The sequence below is a fragment of the Gymnogyps californianus genome, chromosome 19, assembly GCF_018139145.2.
Source record: "Gymnogyps californianus isolate 813 chromosome 19, ASM1813914v2, whole genome shotgun sequence".
Classification (NCBI taxonomy): domain Eukaryota; kingdom Metazoa; phylum Chordata; class Aves; order Accipitriformes; family Cathartidae; genus Gymnogyps; species Gymnogyps californianus.
The window spans coordinates 7,300,019-7,320,121 of NC_059489.1; the positions used below are offsets into that span (position 1 = coordinate 7,300,019).

Below are 20,103 nucleotides of genomic sequence, written 5' to 3' on the forward strand. Positions count from 1 at the left end.
CGTCGCTTTTGTTCTGTTGCTTGTGACTTCCTCAGGCCTGCTGGGGACCCTTCAGTGCAGGAAGAGTCTGGGCAGAAATTGCCACATGGGCCTCAGGACAGGGCTGCCTTCTTTTATTCTTGCAAAACTAATCTCTCATTTGAACTTGATAAGCGAGTCCAGTTCCTGAAGCAGTGAGAAACCACTTTAAAGCCTTAAATAAGATTGATTTGAGGCTTTTTTTTATTACAGGACTGTTTTTAGCTGAGATAATGATATTCCTTCTATCAGCGGCTCTCACTGTCTCCCTGGACAGCTTTTCCCCTGGCCTCCAGCAAAGTGTATTTGTATGCACGTGTGATCTGCTCCTTGGTCTTGTATTGCTGCTTTGCTTCTGATGCCATTTGTAAGATTCTTTAAGGAACCATAGTACCTTTGCCACAGGCCCTAATAGATAAGCTTCAGAATAGTACTGTGTTCATCCTAGGCCCTAAAAAGAGGAAGGAAACTTACTTTCTAACAAAGGAGGAAGTCCTTGCCTTCCTCAATCCACAGAATCACTAGGAAGGTGCCTTCCAGATATCTAAAACGTCTTCTTATATCTGAAGGCATGTTATATTTTACTGCATTTTGTGGTCTGCTTGAACACCTTAATCTCAAGAACAGAAGGGAGCAGCAAACTGAGATGAAACACTGTACCAAAAACGCAGTGTGTGCGGAGAGCTGGTGAAAGGGTTGTTTTGGTTGGTTTGTTTGCTCCTACAAACAGATGGGAATAATTCTTCATCTCCCTTCGGTGACAGTTCTTGACTATTACTGATATCAGTTGAATTTCTCTCTCTAGCTATATGACTACGACCTTTGTGGTGGAAGCCATGGCTGCTGCAAATGCCCAGCTGCGATGGAAGAGAATGGAAAAACGCAAGGTTCGTGTGGGGCTTAATTTTCCATTTTCTCTTGTTCTTTTATCCTGTAGGACTTGCCTGAGATTCCTCTGCATGTCTGCCTTGCCTCATTAGTAACTCTAAAGGAATAAATTTCTACTGTACTTAACTTTGCCATATAAAATATGTCTGTTAGTTCCCTGTGGGGTTGCTCATTAAAGACAGAATTTCTGCTCCTGCTTTGAAAAATCTCCTGTGCTATTCACATTTCTTACTGATTGCGCTCTCCTTGCCCAGAAGCGCTGCTCAGTGAATGTGGAGAGGTGGCAGCCAATATATTGGTGCCATTTGGAGTGTGCTGAGGTCTATAAATCCTTGCTGATCTCAGGTCATTTAACTGGGACAGGCTGGAATGTCCTTGCTGTCACTCGGGCTGTATCCCAAGGCGTGGACAGTCCCGAAGAATGTCCTTGCTGTAAAACTTACTTGTGGCTTTTTGGATCCTGGCTTTAGTGGCTTTTCTGGGTCAGTGCGAGGCATAATTGTTTGCACTGATTTAGATCCCTGCCTGTTTGTTAGTGGGTTGGAGTTAGGAGCTAGACCTGCCTGCTTTGACTAGCTAAGACTATATATGTTTGGAGTTTTATTTTTTTTCCTACCAGTTCTGCAACCCTGCAGATCTGGCGGAAGTTTCTAATTTCCTTGTGCCACATATCACTACACGAATTGGACACTGTTGCTCTGTGCATGTGACCTAGGCTAGGACAGCAGAGCCTGCCACTCACTTCAGCCTGCTCTGCTAGTGCCCTCTTCTGCTCTCCACAGGATCCCAAGCCCGGGCCAAGGGCTCTCTGGTATTGCCTTTGCTTGCATGTCCTGCCCATCCCTGTTTGGGACCTTCCTTTGCATTTCTGGAAGTGAGACCGTGACACTGGTGGTGCCACAGCCTGTACTGTGGGTAGCAGACATCTCAGCAGTGGTCTGGTCTTTTCTTCCAGGAGGATGATGATGAGGATTCTTCTTCTGGAGTATCTGACAGTGACGTTCTCCTCCAAGATGGCTATGAGCGAGCAGAGACACGACCTATCCTGTCAGTTCGTAAGTACCGAGTTCATGCTTTCACTGAATCCGAGACCTCTTCTCTGCAGACAGTGTCCCAGTGGGCTCCAGCAAGTGGAGCACGACTCTTCTGTCCATTTCGCCCTTAATTCCACGTGCTCACATCCCAAAGTCCTTAGCACTTGCAAGATAAGACTCGTTGAGAATTCAGTTCACCTTCTGCAGTCTGATAAAGATCTTTTCCTTCTAGGTCACTAAGATGAGAACCTATTATTTTCAAAACACTTTTAAACTAGCTTCAGCAGAGTAATTGGACCAGTGACTCTGGAGCTGTGGAGTCGTACATACTGTCCTCCAAACTGTTGCTAGAGCTTCCTGAGTGTCTTCAGATAATCTGGCCTCTGGGTTTATTGGAGGGACTGGTTGAAACACTTGTTTTCAACTTGCAGAGAGACGTGGCTCACCCAATATCTTTGAAATCACTGAGAGGGTGGAAATGGGCCAGATGGCTTCCATGTTCTTCAATAAAGGTAAGTGACTTCCATTTTCAAAAGTCCCTTCAGGTCCTCCTGCATGTTGTGTGTATGGCTTTTCCTTTAGTTTGTGTGCTTCTCAGTGTGGGTTTGCATCCTGAGTTTGTGATGATTCCACCCAAAAGTGTTGTTCCTTCTCTCTGTGGACTAGATTCATCCCCCTGTGTGGTGTTTCTACAAAGCAGAGTATTTATGGGCCAGGTGGGCCAGAACCTGCATGAAGGGGAGGGTGCTGTGGTGGTAGCGGAACTAGCCAAAATACTGCAGGTTATGGGCCTGGTTTCTTGGGACAGGTAAGTTTAAGTCAGTGCCTTTTCTGACTGCCCTTAACCTGACTCTGAACTGCATCTATCCTCTGTGGTCTCCACTGTCTAAAGCAGTAGAGCCCAGCTGTAGTGTTTGCTAGTTCCATCTTGGTTGTAGCATTTGAGAATTTAAGATGTTTGGGCTTCCCTGAACCCTGTAAGTATCAGTCTGAAGGAGAGAGACTTCCGGGGAGAGTAACTGAGAATTGCGTGTGTCTGGGCAGTCACCAAGAGAGCAGTTGGGACATCAGCTGCTGAAAGGGTCCCTGGTGTGCATATGATAGGCAGCTGTCTTGTCTTTTTGCTTTTAAATATCTCTTGTATGCCAGGGAACAAACTTGTAACTGTACTGCAATAAAGCCATCTCTATTGCTGCATGCGATAGAAATGCGAACTACAATGTTAGGTACTCTGAAACTTGTAAAACAGTACATTTGAAATGCTGTGCAGAGCCAAAAAATCATCAGACACCATGGTTGTGCAGTTTTGAGCCTGTCAGGCCCCATTTCTTGTGGAAAGTGACATTTTCTCTTGTTCAGTGGCCACCTTACAAAGACGTGATGGGCTGGTTTTTTTCCACTACATTACATCAGCTTTATGCCAGTGTAAGACTGTTGCCTCTGAAGGACAGCTGGGTTTAAGGAGTGAAGATTCTTTGAACTATATTATTTCTGATTTTAAAGTCCAATTGAAAAAACTTTTTAATTTCCCTGCATGTCTCTTCTGGGCCTTTGTAGATTTAAATCACTTGGGACTATCAAAATAATCCACCTTGGATCAGGCTGCCGCTTTTCTGGTCAGAGGAGAGGTGACTTGAGTGTGGGTTGGAGACTCAGACATGTCTTGTTCCTAGTCTTGCCTGTAGCACTGGGTTGCTCTGACTTGAGGCAAGTTTTCCTGCTTGTGTACTTTGCTGTCTGTAAAACACCGCGAACACTTCCCTGTCTCCCAATCATCCTCTGGGGAGTAATGCTTGGTAAGTGCTTTGAGAGCAAGCACCATATAACAGGGCTTAGCAGTATTGCTGAGGATTCAGCTGTAGAGGCCTGTTCAGCTGCAGGAGGGCTGGGGGATCCCAGGAGGCAGAGTGCTCCCATAAGCAAGTTCCAGAAGGCCCCTGCCTTACATATGCTTCATAGTGGGAGATGGTAACGACCCCCCAAAGCCAGCCAGGCGTTGGGCAGTTGCCTTCTAGATCTCTCTGCCTTGATGCTGGCTGCTGCTCAGCCAGAAGAGGGTGCTGGAAATACACGTCCTCTCTCCTGTCAGGCACCGATGTACACTTCCTAGCAAAGTGATATAAACTGCTTAGTACTCTAAATCTTAATCCCTCTTCTTAATGTTGCTTTAGCCAGAGTTATCTGATTTCTGTGTTAGGGATCCTCCCCAGGACCTACTCAGCCCAATGCAAAGGGATGAATCCCTCTGCAGAAAGGCAGCAGGATCAGCTCCAGACCATAGCTTGAAACAACTTTTGGCTTCCAGATGAGATGAGGTACACCCAGCCAAGGGCCTGGGGCAGCTGTAACTTATTTGCTGCTTTCCCTTCCTCCGTGCTCAGCAGTGAGGCTCCATCCCTGTACTGTTGCTGAGTCCTAGTTCAGAGACACCCTCTGGTCTGCTGAGCAGTTGCAGAGAAGAGACAAGTTAAGTACCTCCCTCTGCAGATCCTTGCTGAGGTGCTTCCTTCTGATGGTTGCACAGAAAGGCCTTCAATAAGGGCAGTTGCTCAGTGACCAGTTGCTGCTGCCTAGTGCTGAGAAATTGGGCCACACTTGGGAAGTCTCAGCTCCAAGCACCAGACTCTGTGGTTTCACAACTAGTAAATGTCTGGGTAGGTTTTTCCTCGCGATATACAAAGCATGGATCCAAACCCAAGGTGTCCGAGGGCTTTACAGCCTTCAGAGGGAAGGCTGGTGAAAGCTTTGCAATAGACCTCAAAGCCTCTGATTTCCAGCGAGTTCTCTGCTCCTTTCTCTTGACTGATTTTTATTTTCAACAATCTGACAGGAGTTGAATCTGTAGTCCTGGGAGGTAAGCTGGGGATAAATCTCAATTTCAGAGTGTCTCCTTTCTTAAAGGGAGCTGACTTAGGTTTAGGCTGTGAAGGGCCTGTGTGCGCTTTCAAAAGAGCTGGCTCTGAAGAACTGCTGCTTTTTTTTTGTTTGTTTGTTTAATTTGCAATGTTGGGTGCTTTCTTCTGGGACCGAGCAGTCATTTATTGCAATAATGGATTCTAGGCACATCTATCGTGCTCCTTCCCCACAGGAAGTCATTGATTTTTTTTTTTCCTGTTTTGTGTCCAGTAATGAAAGTATTGATCAGGGAGGGTCAGCAGCAGTTTATAAAAGAACTGATGCTAAAGTCTTCCTGCCTTCGAGAGGATGAGTTTGGGAGAGGAGTGTCACCTGGACTTCCCACAGACAGAGCAGTCGGCACTGAAACGGGGATATAGTGTGTGCTGGTGGGTACCTGGTGGTGCTGCTGTGGTTTAGCTGGTCGTGTTAGCCTTATTTTTGGGGGGAGGGGGTGCCGCTGAGGCTTGAGATCAGTAGCAGATCCCAAAACAGAATCTATATCTGAGTCTGTGTAGTCCTGTGCTTAGTGTGTCTTGCAGGTTCTGTCCTATGTCAGATACTTGTTATAACCTTCAACCCTTGTTAATGGGAAACTGGAGAAAACTGGTAGGTGGTTTGTTGCCATCTTCAGAACAATGCAGAGACTCCTTAACTGTGAAGCCATCTTAAATTTTTCAGAGGAAGAAAACAAGGGGGGAACTATATGGAATGATCTGACAATTTCTGTAAGATCTCCATTTGTCTCAATTTGTCTCCATTTGACAAACCAGGAACAACTCTAGAGTACTGGCTTAGTGTGCTGCTTTACAGAAGCAGGGAAGTTTTCTTGCTGCTTTCCCAATACAGCCCTTTTTTTAGGAATGTTTTATGCTAAGTAGGCTCAGCATATTGAATAATTTATTTAAATGAAGGAGAATGCCTATTAATGTTTCCTGACATCCAGAGATCCAGGGGCAGTATGATGGCAAAACATGGTAAAACTTTGGGGCATCCAAGCACTGTAGAAATATTAGTCTGCATTCCTGCAGTAATGCTGTCCTTGTTTGATAGTTGTCACATGCGAGGCTTGGAGAGGTGAATTGATTTGCTCAAGCTGCATTAGGATTAAGCATCAGGTGGTATTGCAACTTGAAAGTATGGGCAGGTTCCTTGAGCTGTTTTCCTTTGATGTCAGCTTCCTAAGTGAAACAAATCTGAGGCTTTTTTTTTTTGTAGCTCACCTGTCTCTGAACTAAAATATGTTCCAGTTTGTTTTTCCTTTGTGAGATTTATACTGACTTGCTTGGAAGAAAAGAATCCCAGGGTCTCATCAAGCATTTCTTTATCCCTGCGGATTTTAGCCCTCCACAGCAGCGTCTTGTTGTGCCCCAGTAAAGCTGTTCTGTGCACCCAATTAACTTGTGTAAGACTTTTTTAATCTCACAGGTGAAGGCAGAGCAAGCTTCTAAAAAAAAAAAAAAAACCACCCAAGAAAACAGTATGGGGCAGGAACAGCGTACACTGTGGCAGGAGGGTAAGAGGGCTGCAGAAACAGAGTTTTAAAGCTTTGCAGGCTTGAACCTTGGCTCAAGTTGCTGATGGTAAGGAATCTCCCAGAACAGCTCCATTTCAACCCTGTGGAACCTGAGCTCTGCAGGGCCAAATCCCTAATGTGAAGGTCCTGCAGGTTTGCAAGCAGAGGGTTTGGAATCGGCAGAGACTAAAAGCATCTTCTCTCTTCGTTTCACTGTTCGTCAAGCTGCGCTCACACCAAGTCTGTGAGCATCAGCTAGATGTTTGCCTGTGGCTGTTCCAAGTTGACAGCTTCATCTGGCAGATGACTTACGCGAGACCTGTTGGTCTTGACCAGTGACTGGAGGATGGGCTTGAACTAGAAGGCCTAGTGTCAGGGCCAGGTATTGAAGGAGGCAGAGTTGAGCTCCGAGGCACCTCGTGTCCTGTCAGTTCCTGTGCTGTGGCTAAGTTCCCTAAGCTGCTGATGTGACCCTTGGGTGGAGTTTGCAGAAAGAAGTAAACTGTGGAGGCAAATGGTGATTTATTTTTAAGACCTTGAAAAAGTTTTGTGTATTTGAAGTGCAGAGTTCAAGAGTCCCCGTGTACTCTCCTGTCTCTGTATAATATTTCTTTTTCCTGCAGTGGGTGTCAACCTGTTCTATTTCTGCATAATTATCTACCTCTATGGAGACCTGGCAATCTACGCAGCAGCTGTACCGGTCTCTCTCATGCAAGTGACCTGGTAAGTGTGCTTACTGCTGTGGGGTTGTGTGCTAACAGAGAAGAGAGCAGGCTTTTGGATTTGATGGGATGATAAGTCTGACTGGGATCAGCTCTACTTTCTGAAGAACAGAGTGGAGGACTGACTCGAGGATAGCTCATCACTTGTGGGTGGGAAGGTGAAGTTGTTTTATATTCCCCACCCGAGTGCCTGCTGCCTGCCTGAAAAGTAGCTGACCTGATTTCAGATGAGTCCTCAGATGTGAAGTACTTCCAGCTTCAGCACTTGCAGACATGGGACTTGTTGCTCTAGTTTGATTGCAATACTCTGTGCGGTATTTTAGCTTCTCTGTCTCTTTGGGTGAGAGCTGAGAGGTGTGATGCTTACCAAGCCTGTGACCAGCGAGTGGTGACGTTACACGGACTTAGCTCTGGACTGAGACCACTTCATTTCTCAAAGAAACAGATAATGAAAGAGATTGGTTTGATAAATCTGGGCTGGGCTGGATTTGGACTCATGACTTGGGAATGGAAAACCTCAGTGATCCATATATGACCTAAACTTGCTAGCTTGATGACCAAATGACCAAACTTGTAAATAACTGCAGGCAATTCAAGAATTTGCCTTTAAATGTATGGTACTCAGTGACTTGCTTTGTTACACAGTCCAGAACGTAGAAGGGAGGAGGGTGTTCAGGGAGGGAGAGGAGGAATGGGCACTTCAGGTCTCTGATCATTCTTCTGTCTTGAATGCAGGAGAGGGGAAGACCTCTGCTAGGAGTTACTGTGTTTTGTTTCTCCTTCCTTTCCCAGCAGTGCCACTGGCAACCATTCTTGCGGTGTTGGAGATGGCACAAAGTATAATGATACGGACAAGTGCTGGGGGCCAATTCGACGGATTGATGCTTACAGACTGTATCTGGTGAGTTTCTGAAACTGGCATGACCATTATTTCCATTTAAACTTTACTTCTACTGGGTAGGGACTTTTTTCCTGTAGAGATGATGTGGTTCAAGTGAACAACAGAGGTGTGAAGCTTTTGGTTCAGTCTGACCTTTTTGGCCAAATACCCCCTCTCTATTCTTGGTGACATGGCTGTGTTTCAGTTTGGTGGCCATCAGAATAATCCTTATGATTTTGAGTTTAAGTAGAGTTCTGCCCTTCTTGTTGTGTAGTTTTATGTTGCTTAAGCAGGCGATATGTCCATGCCAAAGGGTGGGGTTTTTTTCCAGTGGCTGGCTAAGTAATTGTTGCTTTGAGGTAATTGTTGTCAATATACTCGAGTATATTAAGCTCTCTTGAGTGCATTCTTTATGTGAATAAAATTGTTTATGCTGCAGGAGAATCTGCTTTTTGAGAGATGATGGAAACAGCCCACTTAACATCCAGTGCTATATGTTGCTTTAGTAATAGCTTCCTGTCTAGTTTAGGATTGTCTATTGCATCTATTACTGTGCTGTGGTTCTGCTGTGAAACCAAGGTTTTTCCCAAAGATGATAAACACTGCTTCTCTTGAGCTTGGGAAGAGTTGAGCGCTCGTACCTGGAGACAGATGTCAGTAGGGCGGAATGAGAGGAGGGAGGTATGGAAGTGCTGCATAGCGTGGCTTCTGTTAAGGGTCTCAGTGAGAATTTTAAGAAAAAAGAGTGAAGGGGGCTATGTGTGTGCAGAGAAATCCAGGGGTAAAGACTATTTGAAGCAATTTTGCAGTTTAGTACATTTTGGACCTGCGGCGGATCACATCCCTGAGTATACTTGTTCCAGTGTTATAGCAAAAGTAAGAGCTGGGCCTCAGAAATATTAGAGAATGTCAAAGCCTAGTTAATTATTTAAGAGAAATATTACCGCTTTATTAAATTGTGTCTTGGTCTGTTTCTTTAAAACTTCCAGAAGATTGAAGATTTTCTTCCTGAATTTCAATAACTCTCCCTGACCCAGCAGAAGGAGCTAGTCAGAAAAGGCAGACATGCATTAATTACTGCCTGCATCTCTCGGATATTATGTCTATAATTCATGAAGATAATTGTTGTTAGGACTTGAAAAATTAAAAAATTAAGACTGTGTAAGCGTTAGACTTGCCGTCTGTGTACATAACTCTCAGAGGAGCTTTTCCCTCTGCTTGTCTCCTCTTGTGGATTTTGAGAATAAATATCTGCAAAGTCTTTGATAGTGGTTAATCCTTCCCTGCTCAGTAATTGAGATGAGTTTCAGTGCTTTTCTCTGCTCCCCCTTAAAAGTAGGGAAGGATTGTTTGTGGGATGGGTTACTGGAAGGTGGGGGGTCCCACAATCACTGTGTTCAGGAGACTGCTGGGTGTCAGCATTACCTCCGAGTTGTGGGTTTTTGTTATGGTCTCTAATACTTCTTCCTGGATGAGTATGGGAGTAAACTGGGACTTGTTCTATCTCCAGCTCTGCTGGTCCCACTCCCTGCTTGACCTGTGTGTTTTTATTCTCCAGAAAACAAAAATGATGACGACTTCCCTAGACAGGGATAAGAGATGTAATAATTTATAAAACATTCAGACCCGCATCACTGACACAGTCCAAGTTTGGGCTGCCTCTGAAGAAACTGTGCTGGTTAATATTTTTCCCCCGCTGTCCTGTTTGCAACGTGGACAGCTAGTTACCAGTAGTTAAAGCTCTTAAATTTTCTGAGAGAAACCTGGGGATGGGAGGGCAGGGGTAGGAAGTCGCTTGACTTCAAGGAAAAAAATTTAATAGCAAAACACTGTAACTATCTCTACAAATTTTGTCCAAGCTTCTTGTGTATAGAAATGGAGTCTTGAACTTGCAAGAAAAGCTGAAACCTGCCCGTCTGAAGGGGAAAAGGCAACACAAAAGTGAGGAGGGGTGAGATGCATCAAGAGCATAGCTATTCTCTTGGTCCCAGAGGGTCATACCCATAGAGAACTTGCTCTGTTTTCTTGACTTTTTTTCTTCTTTAAATTCTTGTTTGTTGGAATAATTCAGGTTCCACGTTTCAATGGACAAACAAGGTCTCTTTTTGCAGGCTAAGTTCCCCTGTGGCAAGGGGACAGATGGACACTGCGATCCCAAAAGAAAGCAGCTGAGTTTTTGAATCAGCCCTTTTGTCCTAGATGCCTGCCTCTAGTTTTCTCACCTCGTCTTAGTACTGTATTTAGGTTTAAGTGACTTTTAGGAGCAAGATGGGTGGATGTAACTGGACCCTCTTGCGCATTCCAGTGAAGCAGGTCTCTGGATGTAGTGGTATATTTCTTGCTCTGTGCATGACCCCACAGAAAGTCTTTTTTGGGCTACCAGGAGAAATAATCTATTTGAGGTTTTCTGGGAAGATGATGCCAATGGGAGCTCTCTTGTGCCAAGTACCACCAGTCTGCCAAAGATCTGTGCTGCCTTCCTCCTGTCGACTCTTTCTCTCCCAGCGCTATGTCTTCTTTTCAACAAAAACCATTTCAAACATTGACTCTTTGAGATGGGGGTGGAGAGGGGAATAATGACTGATGTAAAAATCCTATTTCACGGTTTATTGTCCAGAAAGGCCTCTGGAAGCTGTCTCTGCTCTGATCACTGTGAATGGAAGCTGAAAACTATGTACATAATGAGAATATTTAGACAGATTAAATTCTTCTCTTGAGACTTGCTTGTCTGTGCAGCATCTTTATTGCTACTCCAAAATTTCACACCTAAGTGTTACTGCAGAGTCTTCAGAGACCAGTAGGCCTCTATTAACCTTTGTCTGAACAAATGGTTATCTTGCTTCTTGTTTGTAAATTGCCTTGGAAAATAAAGGCTTGCAAAACAAATAAGTGAAGGCAAGTGCAGGAAATGCTGAAATAGATTTTTTTTTTTTTTTTTTTTTTTTTCCCCCTTTTCTTCTCCTGTCCCATCACTTGCTGCTAATATTTGCCTGCTCTTTGGGACCATAGGAGTCCTGGGAGGTTTAAAAGGCGAGCCTTGCCGTGCTGTTCCACGCCTGTGAGGGCAAGACCACGCAGGGCAAATCGGCTGGAAGGCAGGCATGTGTTAGATGGCCCAGCGACCTTGTTGAAGGCAAGCACTGATTACAGTTAAAGCAGATCGATGGCTTTCTATCTTTGCTTAAGATCCGTCACCATGCTGTCATGTCCTCGACAGCTGAAGTGACTCCCGAGTCCCTTGGCTGTCTCGATGGCAGTGCTAAGGACAGGGTCGAGTTCTCTCCGTGCTGAATTCACACTTCAATGCAGTCGTTTTATCATGCTTTCTGTAAGGTCAGCTGGGCGTCTTCTGTGTAGGCTGCGGGGAAGGGGCAGCAGATTTAAGTTTCAGATCTTTCATCATAACACTTTCTTGTCTTTCTGTTCCAGTGATGTAGGAATGTGACATGATAGTCCCTGTTTCTAGAAAGCAGATACTGAGATAAATAAGAGATTAAATCCTGGGGATCAGCAGCCATTCAGAGTGTCTGATCCAAAATGCATTCATGACCTGGCAAACGGTGCTTCTCTTCTGCACCAGGGCAGCCGTTGTAGCTAAAACCTCTACTCTCTTCTCAGCCCTCCTCTTCTGGCAATTTGGGGCATGGTGTCTTCCCACGATGGAAAGGAAATGGCTTAAACTCTCAGGGGGAGCCGTATGCCTTTCAGAAGAGGCACTGGCACAGGTACTCCTGGTAGCCTGGCTCAGTAGCACGTCAAAGCTACCAGGTGCATCTGTTCTGTCTGAGTCTCTGTTGGTTTTTTAGCTGATTGGGAAAGGGACGCGGCATCCGCTTTTGCCGGTTCACAGATGCTGCAGTATCGCAGGCAGCCCAGCGGGTGCAGGCCGAGCGAAGATGGGAGCGCAGATGGTTTAATGGAGATTATCCCAGTTGGAAACGTGCTTGTGCAGTGAATAAAATGAGCGGGCTTGCAGGCGCTTACCGTCCCTCTTCAGGAGGGGACAATGTCACCCCAGCCTGACGCTCTGATCAGAATACCCAGTGACCAGAGCGGGGCTGGCCTGCAGCTGCGGGAGGCTGTGCAGGGGGGGTCAGGAGGTAGTCTGAGGACACGTACAATTGCTCAGTGCCAGCAGAACTTAGTCGGCAAATGCGAAGGCTGAACTGATAAGTGTTGATGTAGATGCCGTCCGCCTTGGTGCGGTGCTGCCTTCCCGGCCCTCTTCGGCTGTAGGCTGGAGCGCCGTGCTTTGTGCCGCTAGTGTACGTGCTCTGCTTCCCTCCTCGGCATTTCTCCTTCCTGACTGTGCCGCATGTGTGTGCGCACCCCCTGCTCTGGGTAAAGGTATCTGTGATTTTTATTGTCAAAACGGATCTTTCCAGATACATTTGCATGCACTAGGGCAGTTTTATCAGCGTGTTCAGTGCACGAGACCCTTGTGGCCTCTCTGTCCGTGGTTGCCTTGTGGCCTCTGTGGGCTTTCTTTGGGGATTTTTTGTTTTATTTTTTTACCTCCTGGCAGGGATATGAGAGGAGGCCTCATGGCAGTACTTGACCATCCATGCTTGATCTAAGCTGTCTCTTGCTAACTGGGAGCTGGAGAAACAGAGCTGGAGCAGTGCTGCAAGCAGAGTGCTTCTTCCAAGGACACCTGGGTTTGCTCCGCTTGTTCCCTTTGCAGCAAGTGCTCTTCCTCTGCCCTGCCTTCCTCAGCTGTGCCCTGCAGCAGCATCCGGTAATAAATGGGTCACAGCTGCTGTCTCCTGGATATTTATTCTTACAGGTCTCAGTTTCTAGAGACCTTGAGAACCAGCAGTGGGGAAGGTAGCTGCTTCAGTGGCAGGTGTCTGGAGCAGGGAGGGCTGATTTCACAGCACATCAATCAAAAAGGTTTGGGGTGCTTGCCCTGGGCTCCCAGGGTGAGCCAGGGGAAAAGAAGGAAAGCTGATGGAAGGTTACCCTGCTGGTGTGAAGCCATAGTCTTGTTTAAATAAATTGCTTAAACTGTAGCATTGTTATGTTCCAGGTTACCCCAGTTTATAGTAAGGATGCAGCAGGACTGTGGCACTATTAGTATGTCACCCTGCATATCCTATAAGAAGTTATTCATGGTAAGACCTTCTTGCCAAAGATATTGCGTTTATACTCCTTACCACAAATGCTCTTACGTGTTTTATTATGTTACTGATACAGAAATAGAAACAAACATACAAAAAAGGCAGCTGCTACTTCTGTGCGTAGATGCAGTTCTGAAAGCCTTCAAAATAGGGAAAAGCCTCTCAAGGGTCCGGAATATTATGCCATTTCTGTATGTACAGGCACCTGAGTTTTGAGCCATTGCTGTGGCAGGAGAGGAATTAGTACTGCATTAAGCATAAATATCAATAGCCCTAACTGTTTGTTACAGGTGCCTCTGAAATACAGCTTTGCTTGGCTAAAAGCCCGGTCTCAGGGGCTGATTGGAGTCTTCTCATGCCTCTCATCTAGTCAGCTTCCAAAAAGTAAGGTCAGTTAAGTTGCTGCTTTGCTCTGAAGTGGTTGAAGAAGGACAGGAGCCAACTTCATTTAAAATAAATGGTGTCTGGATGTGGGACGGGAAGGCAATTCTCAGCTTTTTTTATTATGAAACTAATAAGGTTGAAATTGGTACAAAGCCTTGTTAATATGGCATAAATCCTGCCTCCTTCATCCTGGTCCGTTCTTCTTCTGTGGGCTTGTCAATAAATTCTTTCAATTGCTCACTCATCATATGCCTGTGACACATAAAGTAGCTCTTTCGGAGTTTCCCATACCCCTTGTGTTTCCTAATGCAAAGGGAACTTCAGATAATAACTGGCCTTGTGAATAAGAGGTTTTTCCTGACCTGGCAGGAGGAGAGGCAGACGAGTGCGATGTTGTGAAAGTGGAATATAAACTTGTTGTACTAGTGACCTAAGAGCTGAAGTTCAGCTTCTGGTGTGTGATTTTTTTTTTTTCATGCTTTCCTTGTAACTGATTGCATTTTGAGTAAGAGAGACATCAGCCGGAAGGCAAGCCTCCCTGCTGCTAGGGCTGGGTAGGAGTCAGCCTTGGGTACAATAGTGAAGCAACTGCAAGACCATGGATTGAAGCAACTAACTTTAAAGGATTAGCTTGTCTCTTTTCACTGGAAAATCAATAGTGCAGGGGACTGGAATGTGTTTTCTGCACAGAGCTGTCTGTTCACTTCACAATGAGAAGTGGTTTTTTTCCTTAAGTGGAGCTTGGGTTACGCTGTCACTTGGATGCTGGACTTTTCCAAAGGGCCAATCCTTCCCCTTTACCACCTCCAGCTGGCTGGCAAGGCCTGTGGGGAAGGGAAAGGTGCTGTGCTGCAGGTGCTACCAGCCCTTAAGCAAAGCAAGGTGGCTGATGTGATGGGCAGAGGCCATTGGTGAGCTCAGATGTGCTTGGCTTCCCCATAGAAGAAAGTCCTGCACACTTCAGTGCTTGGTTTGGCTTATGTGATGATGGATCGTGAGCATGAACCTTGGAAGCAAGCCGGCTAAACAAATTGGGCAAAGAAGTGGCTCTAGATATATTTCTCTATGCTTTTGTGCATTTCCTGCAGTTATGAACTCACCAGTGGTGTTTATTGGGCTCAAACTACAGCCCCTGCTGCCCAGCAGAGCCACCCTGGCAAGGCTGAGAGGCCATGCTGCTGCTTTTCCTACATAAAGCTGTCCTTTGGAGTAAGCTCACTTGGGCAGCAAGGCACCAAAGCTGACACTGTTCTCTCTTGATACTGGAGACCAATCTCTCCCGAACAGGGCAGGTGTCAGAACCGATATCTGTTCATGATCACCCGCTCACTACACCAAGTTGTAAAGGTTTAAAAAGGGCCTTTTAAAATTCCTTTCGTGGACTAGACTGTTCCAGCAGACTCACATATCTTTCATTTTTGGAACGCTTGTAGAAAATAAGTAATAAATGCAGTTCCCCTGTGCAGTGTTATTTTATGCAGTGGTAGTGACAGCGTCCTAGAAACCAGAGTTGGAGAAGACCTGTTAAGTCAGCTAAGCACTCCCCTGGGAGATGCAATACAAGCCTTTTTCTCAACAGGATATTTTCCAGTATTTTGTTCAGTGCTTTAATGCCAGTTTTGTTTTTAAACAGAGGTCTGACCTTGCTGCCTGCCTGATTCGCATCAGCATTTTCAAGTAAGACAGCAGTCTTGATCTCTCCTCCCCTGAAATTATCATTAATTCCTTAATATACAGGTAGAAAGCACCAGGGCTGCAGAACTGTGCAGTTATGCCACTCTGAACATTACCAGAGGCTGTGGAGGAAAGAGCTCTGGACAGACTGGTGTCTCTTTATATTCCTAAATAAGTCTGTAACTTCTTAACATCCTCCTAAATTGCACTTTATGTCTGGGTGAGATCACTGACGCTCTTGTCCAAAAATGTGGATTTTTGGACTACATCAGCAAATCCCACACATGGCTCATGCTTCTGTAAGCAGGACTATAAATACAAATAATGCAGCTGGGATTTATTTTGTAAGTTGAAGTCGGTATAATGCTCTCAGGCAGAGCTGATCTCCGAAGCCTGTTGCACCAGTTTGGTGTGCGCTGTACAGGGAAGGCAAAGGAGGCGGCTGGGAGCAAGCAGACTCCCCGCTAGCCCCAGGCAACAAGGCTCTATCTCTTGCTTTTGTGCTGCTGCAAAGTAGTTACAAAGTCTGGGACGTTTCCTTTCCCTTCAGGCAACTCCTGCCTGACACAGTGGACGGGATAATGCTGTCCCTGAAACTACATCCTCCAGGCAGCTGAAGAATCATGTGAAACTCGGCTGAGAAGTTTGTAGGGGAACAAGTAAAGAGGAAAAATAATGGCTTGGTGGTGGAGGCACTGTTTGTGTTGTGGCAGACAAGGGGTTAGTGGCCTTCAGGAACAGTCATCCTTGCTGAACCCAAGTACCTCCTAATCCTGGCAGTTTGTAGCTTGATATGTTTGCAGGGCCCTCTGTGCATCCATGTCACGCTGGTCCATGTCTCCCTTGCTTTATGCTGTCTAACCCAGGGGCTTTTGTAGTCAATATAAATATTGTTGTAGTTGCCAATACCTTGCCAGGAGAGGCTATGAATATGCAGGAATTTTGGGCAGTGTCTGTCTATAATGATTATGCCTTCACACTTTGTTGGAGGGAACTCATTAATCTCTTGTACCATGCTAATAAATTGGGGAGGCGGGGGACGACTCCTCAAGGTTACTCAGTGTCAGGAAGGAGGAAGGCTCCTGTTTCATAGCCTGTGGGAGGTCAAAGCAAGCTGGTGGCGGGGGCTACAGCCAGACCTGGCTCTGCAACTCCTCTGCTGTCCTTCCAAGTATCACAAACCAACCATTCAGCTCTCCTGCATCTATCCACTTTGCTGCTTTTCTCCTGCTTGTTCTGATGCAATTAGGAGATGCACAATAAGGGGGGAGCCAGGGGTCAAGGAGGCAGTAAAGTGATTACAGGATGCTGCAAATGGCTGTGCCATAAATACTCCAATGATGAAAAATTAGATGCCAGTTGCCTCGGGGTTATTGCTGGCCTCCATCTTTCTCTTGTTGTGAAAAATGATAATGGAAGTGTATTTACCCCGGAGAGTGCAAGCTTGCCGCTGGCTGTGATCCTGCACGCCCTAGGTGTGCCAGGGACTGCAATCCTTGCACCGAATGACTTTCTGAAAATACTTTGTGCCTGGATGCCTTCACTTTAAGAGAAGGAAGAACTGGTTTTTCAGGGTGTTCTTTCCAAAGTGGAACGTTCCTGGTGCTCAGAGATGGGCCAGCTCTAGAAACAGACTGCGGCCCTGAGTCAGGATGGGGAGAGGAGAGCAGCTCCCTCCAGTACTGCCTTGCTGTCCATGTGCTACTTCTGCCTTTACCTCCCAGAGCTGCATGTAGAGGCTGCTCAGTTGCCGGCTGGTCCTTGGTGTGTTGGATGCCCAGCAAGATCATAGCTTGCGAGGACATCAGCTGGGACAAGAACACTTGTTTGCTGGATGGGCAGCCAAAATCAAAAGCTGGTGCTGGACTAGAGCCTTTGAAAACCTCTAGATCATATTCAGATCCACTGAAGTCAGTAGCTTTGGCGATACAGGCACTTCTTGCCATCGCTTGCAGAAGGTCTTCCAATTTGGAAGAAGTGCTGGGAGCGCTGAGGCACAGGAACCATGAGAGGCAGCACCCAGCTTAAAGGGTACCATGGGTGCGGGTGGGTGAAATACCACTTGCTTTGCTGGCAAAAACCGGCCTGGCAGCACCTGAGGTCTTCGTTCTTGGAGGATGCCTCCTCCCTGCCTTAAGGTACTGGGGAGAATGGTGGGTGAGGGCTCCTTAGTGCCAGCAATATGCTTCATGTGAGTTATGACTATAAGCCTCTGCCAGGTGTCCCGAGAGCGGCACGTGAATTACCAGAGCTGCTGTGGCAGCAGATGCCTGCTGTACTCAAAGCATATCTGCCCTTGTTTCTTTATCTATAAATATTCCTTGTGGGATGTCTGGCAGTTGCATTCTCCCTCCGTTGTGACTTCTTGAATCTGCAGGGGATCTGGAGGTTAAAATCCCTCTTGCCTCTCAACTTCTTTGAGCAGTCCTTGTTCTGTGGCTGGTTTATCTCTGTTCAGCCAACTTTAAGAGCTTCATAATCACTTGTCTGCTGATAACTTGCTGCCTATCAGCATGGCCCCTGCTGCAGCCCTGCCTCCAGCCTCGAGAGGCTGTGGATCTTCAGCTTTTTTTTTTTTTTTAGCTCTCTAAAAAGCTCCTTCCTGAACAATCAGACTCCTTTCATGTATTTATATTTGTACTGTCCACTGCAAGGGGTAAAGCTTTACCAACGAAAGCTTGGATCGCCGCCCTCACTGATGTGCCATCTGGCGCTCTAGCTTGAGGTATGAGCTCATGCAGGAGAGAAACGTGGCCTTGTCACCCTAGTGAAGGGGAGGAGACATGGCAGAGGGGGCACCACATTGCACTCAAGACCCTTTTCCCTTGACGTGTTTTGGCTGAAAAGCACTGGAGCCCGCTGCTGGGTAGCGTAGCAGTTGCCACAGCTTGAAGCAGGTGCAGAGGAGCTACCAGAGGCTGCAGGTAGGTGTTGGTGAAGCTGCAAGTAGCTCTGAAATGTTACAAAGCTCTGCTTTCTTTATCTAGGAGTCCCAAACAGGAGTGGGGAAAGCACCTTGCATTAAATATTTCTCTCCAAAGTCAACCCTAAAAATTCCCTGAGAATGTGAATAGGAACACCAATTCATAAGAAACTACTCTACTGAAGACGATAGGTCTGGTTCAAGCTTCCAGCCAGGGATAAAACCTCTGACCTGTGTCAATGCTGGTAAATCAAGTTTTGCTTTTTGGGTCCTGTCCTGTGTGTTGTGTCCGTCCCCGTCCCCCCCCCCGATGTCTCTTTAGGCACACTCTAGAGGAGAGTACCTGAGGTGGGAACAGAGCAGCCAGTCCCTGGTTCTCCTAACATCTTGTTTGATCTCCATACTCATGCAGTCTGGTTTTGTTGGATTGTTTTGTCTGTCTCTTCTAGTGCTCATCTGGGTTGTGAAACAGCTCTGAGCTCAGGGACGTCTTGCAGAAGCAGAATGGGTGTCAGAATTGCCACTCCTGACAGCGTGTATGAAATGTCTTCTTTTTCCTGCCGTGCTCAAGGAGACTTTCCTTGTGTCTGAGCACTGAATCAAACAAAGCTTCCTCTGGGAGGTGCTCATTCAGTAGAGCTTGCGTCTTCTTGTTGGTATCCAGGTATCTGCCTGGACTTGTGCAAAGCATTTGACGCTGTCCTGGATGACATCCTTGTCTCTAAATTGGAGAGACATGGATTTGACAGATGGACCACTCGGTGGATAAGGAATTAGCTGGATGGTCGCACTCAAAGAGTTGCAGTTAACGGCTCGATGTCCAAGTGGAGAGCAGTGACGAGTGGCGTTCCTCAGGGGTCGGTATTGGGACTGGCGCGGTTTGACATCTTTGTTGGTGACATGGACAGCACACCCTCAGCAAGTTTGCTGATGACACCAAGCTGTGTGGTGCAGTCAACACGCTGGAGGGAAGCAATGCCATCCAGAGGGACCTTGACAGGCTTGAGAAGTGGGCCCGTGCAAACCTCATGAAATTCAACAAGGCCAAGTGCAAGGTCCTGCATGTGGGTCGGGGCAATCCCAAGCACAAATACAGGCTGGGCAATGAGTGGATTGAGAGCAGCCCTGAGGAGAAGGACTTGGGGGTGTTGGTTGACGAGAAGCTCAACATGACCCAGCAATGTGCGTTTGCACCCCAGAAAGCCAACCCTATCCTGGGCCGCATCAAAAGAAGCATGACCCTGATTCTCCCCCTCTACTCTGCTCTCATGAGACCCCACCTGGAGTCCTGCCTTCAGCTCTGGGGCCCCCAGTGTGAGAAGGACATGGACCTGTTGGAGCGAGTCCAGAGGAGGCCACAAAGATGACCAGAGGGCTGGAGCACCTCTCCTATGAGGACAGGCTGAGAGAGGTGGGGTTGTTCAGCCTGGAGAAGAGAAGGCTCCGGGGAGACCTTGTAGCAGCCCTCCAGTACCTAAAGGGGGCCTACGGGAAAGCTGGAGAGGGACTTCTTGGAAGGGCATGTAGTGATAGGACAAGGGGTAATGGTTTTAAACTGAAAGAGGGTAGACTTAGATTAGATGCAAGGAAGAAGTTCTTCACTGTGAGGGTGGTGAGGCACTGGCACAGGTTGCCCAGAGAGGCTGTGGATGCCCCCTCCCTGGAAGTGTTCAAGGCCAGGTTGGATGGGGCTTTGAGCAGCCTGGTCTAGTGGAAGGTGTCCCTGCCCATGGCAGGGCGTTGGAACTAGATGATCTTTACGGCCCCTTCCAACCCAAACCATTCTATGATTCTATGATATGATCTTGCTTTGCTGTGGGAATGCTGCGTACCTGTAGTCCTGTATAAGGCACTCAACTCTCAGCTTTCCAGCCAAGGTGTCAAAGTCTACCAAGGAGAGTGATCCATTTTGTTAAACCAGTAACTTTCTTTTTAAATGTCAGCTTGCTCCCCATTGGAGTAGGGTTAGTTGCTGTCCTCGGTCTTGTGGGAGAAAGGTACTATTGCTCAACAGTTGTGAAATCTAAGCATCAGTATCTGCAGAGGTGG

The 20,103-nt window shown here is 46.7% G+C and overlaps 1 protein-coding gene across 3 annotated transcripts in view; it reads left to right on the forward strand.

The window, feature by feature from the left end:
• TMEM104 (transmembrane protein 104) overlaps positions 1-20,103 on the forward strand; it is a 47,489-nt gene that overhangs the window by 5,598 nt on the left and 21,788 nt on the right. For 2 of the 3 annotated variants that reach the window (XM_050908525.1, XM_050908526.1), the window contains exons 4-8: positions 824-905; positions 1,862-1,961; positions 2,372-2,452; positions 6,975-7,074; positions 7,866-7,974. In XM_050908525.1, the coding sequence (XP_050764482.1) occupies positions 824-905; positions 1,862-1,961; positions 2,372-2,452; positions 6,975-7,074; positions 7,866-7,974 (472 nt within the window). The remainder of the gene's footprint in view (positions 1-823; positions 906-1,861; positions 1,962-2,371; positions 2,453-6,974; positions 7,075-7,865; positions 7,975-20,103) is intronic. The other variant, XM_050908527.1, reaches the window with a different exon arrangement.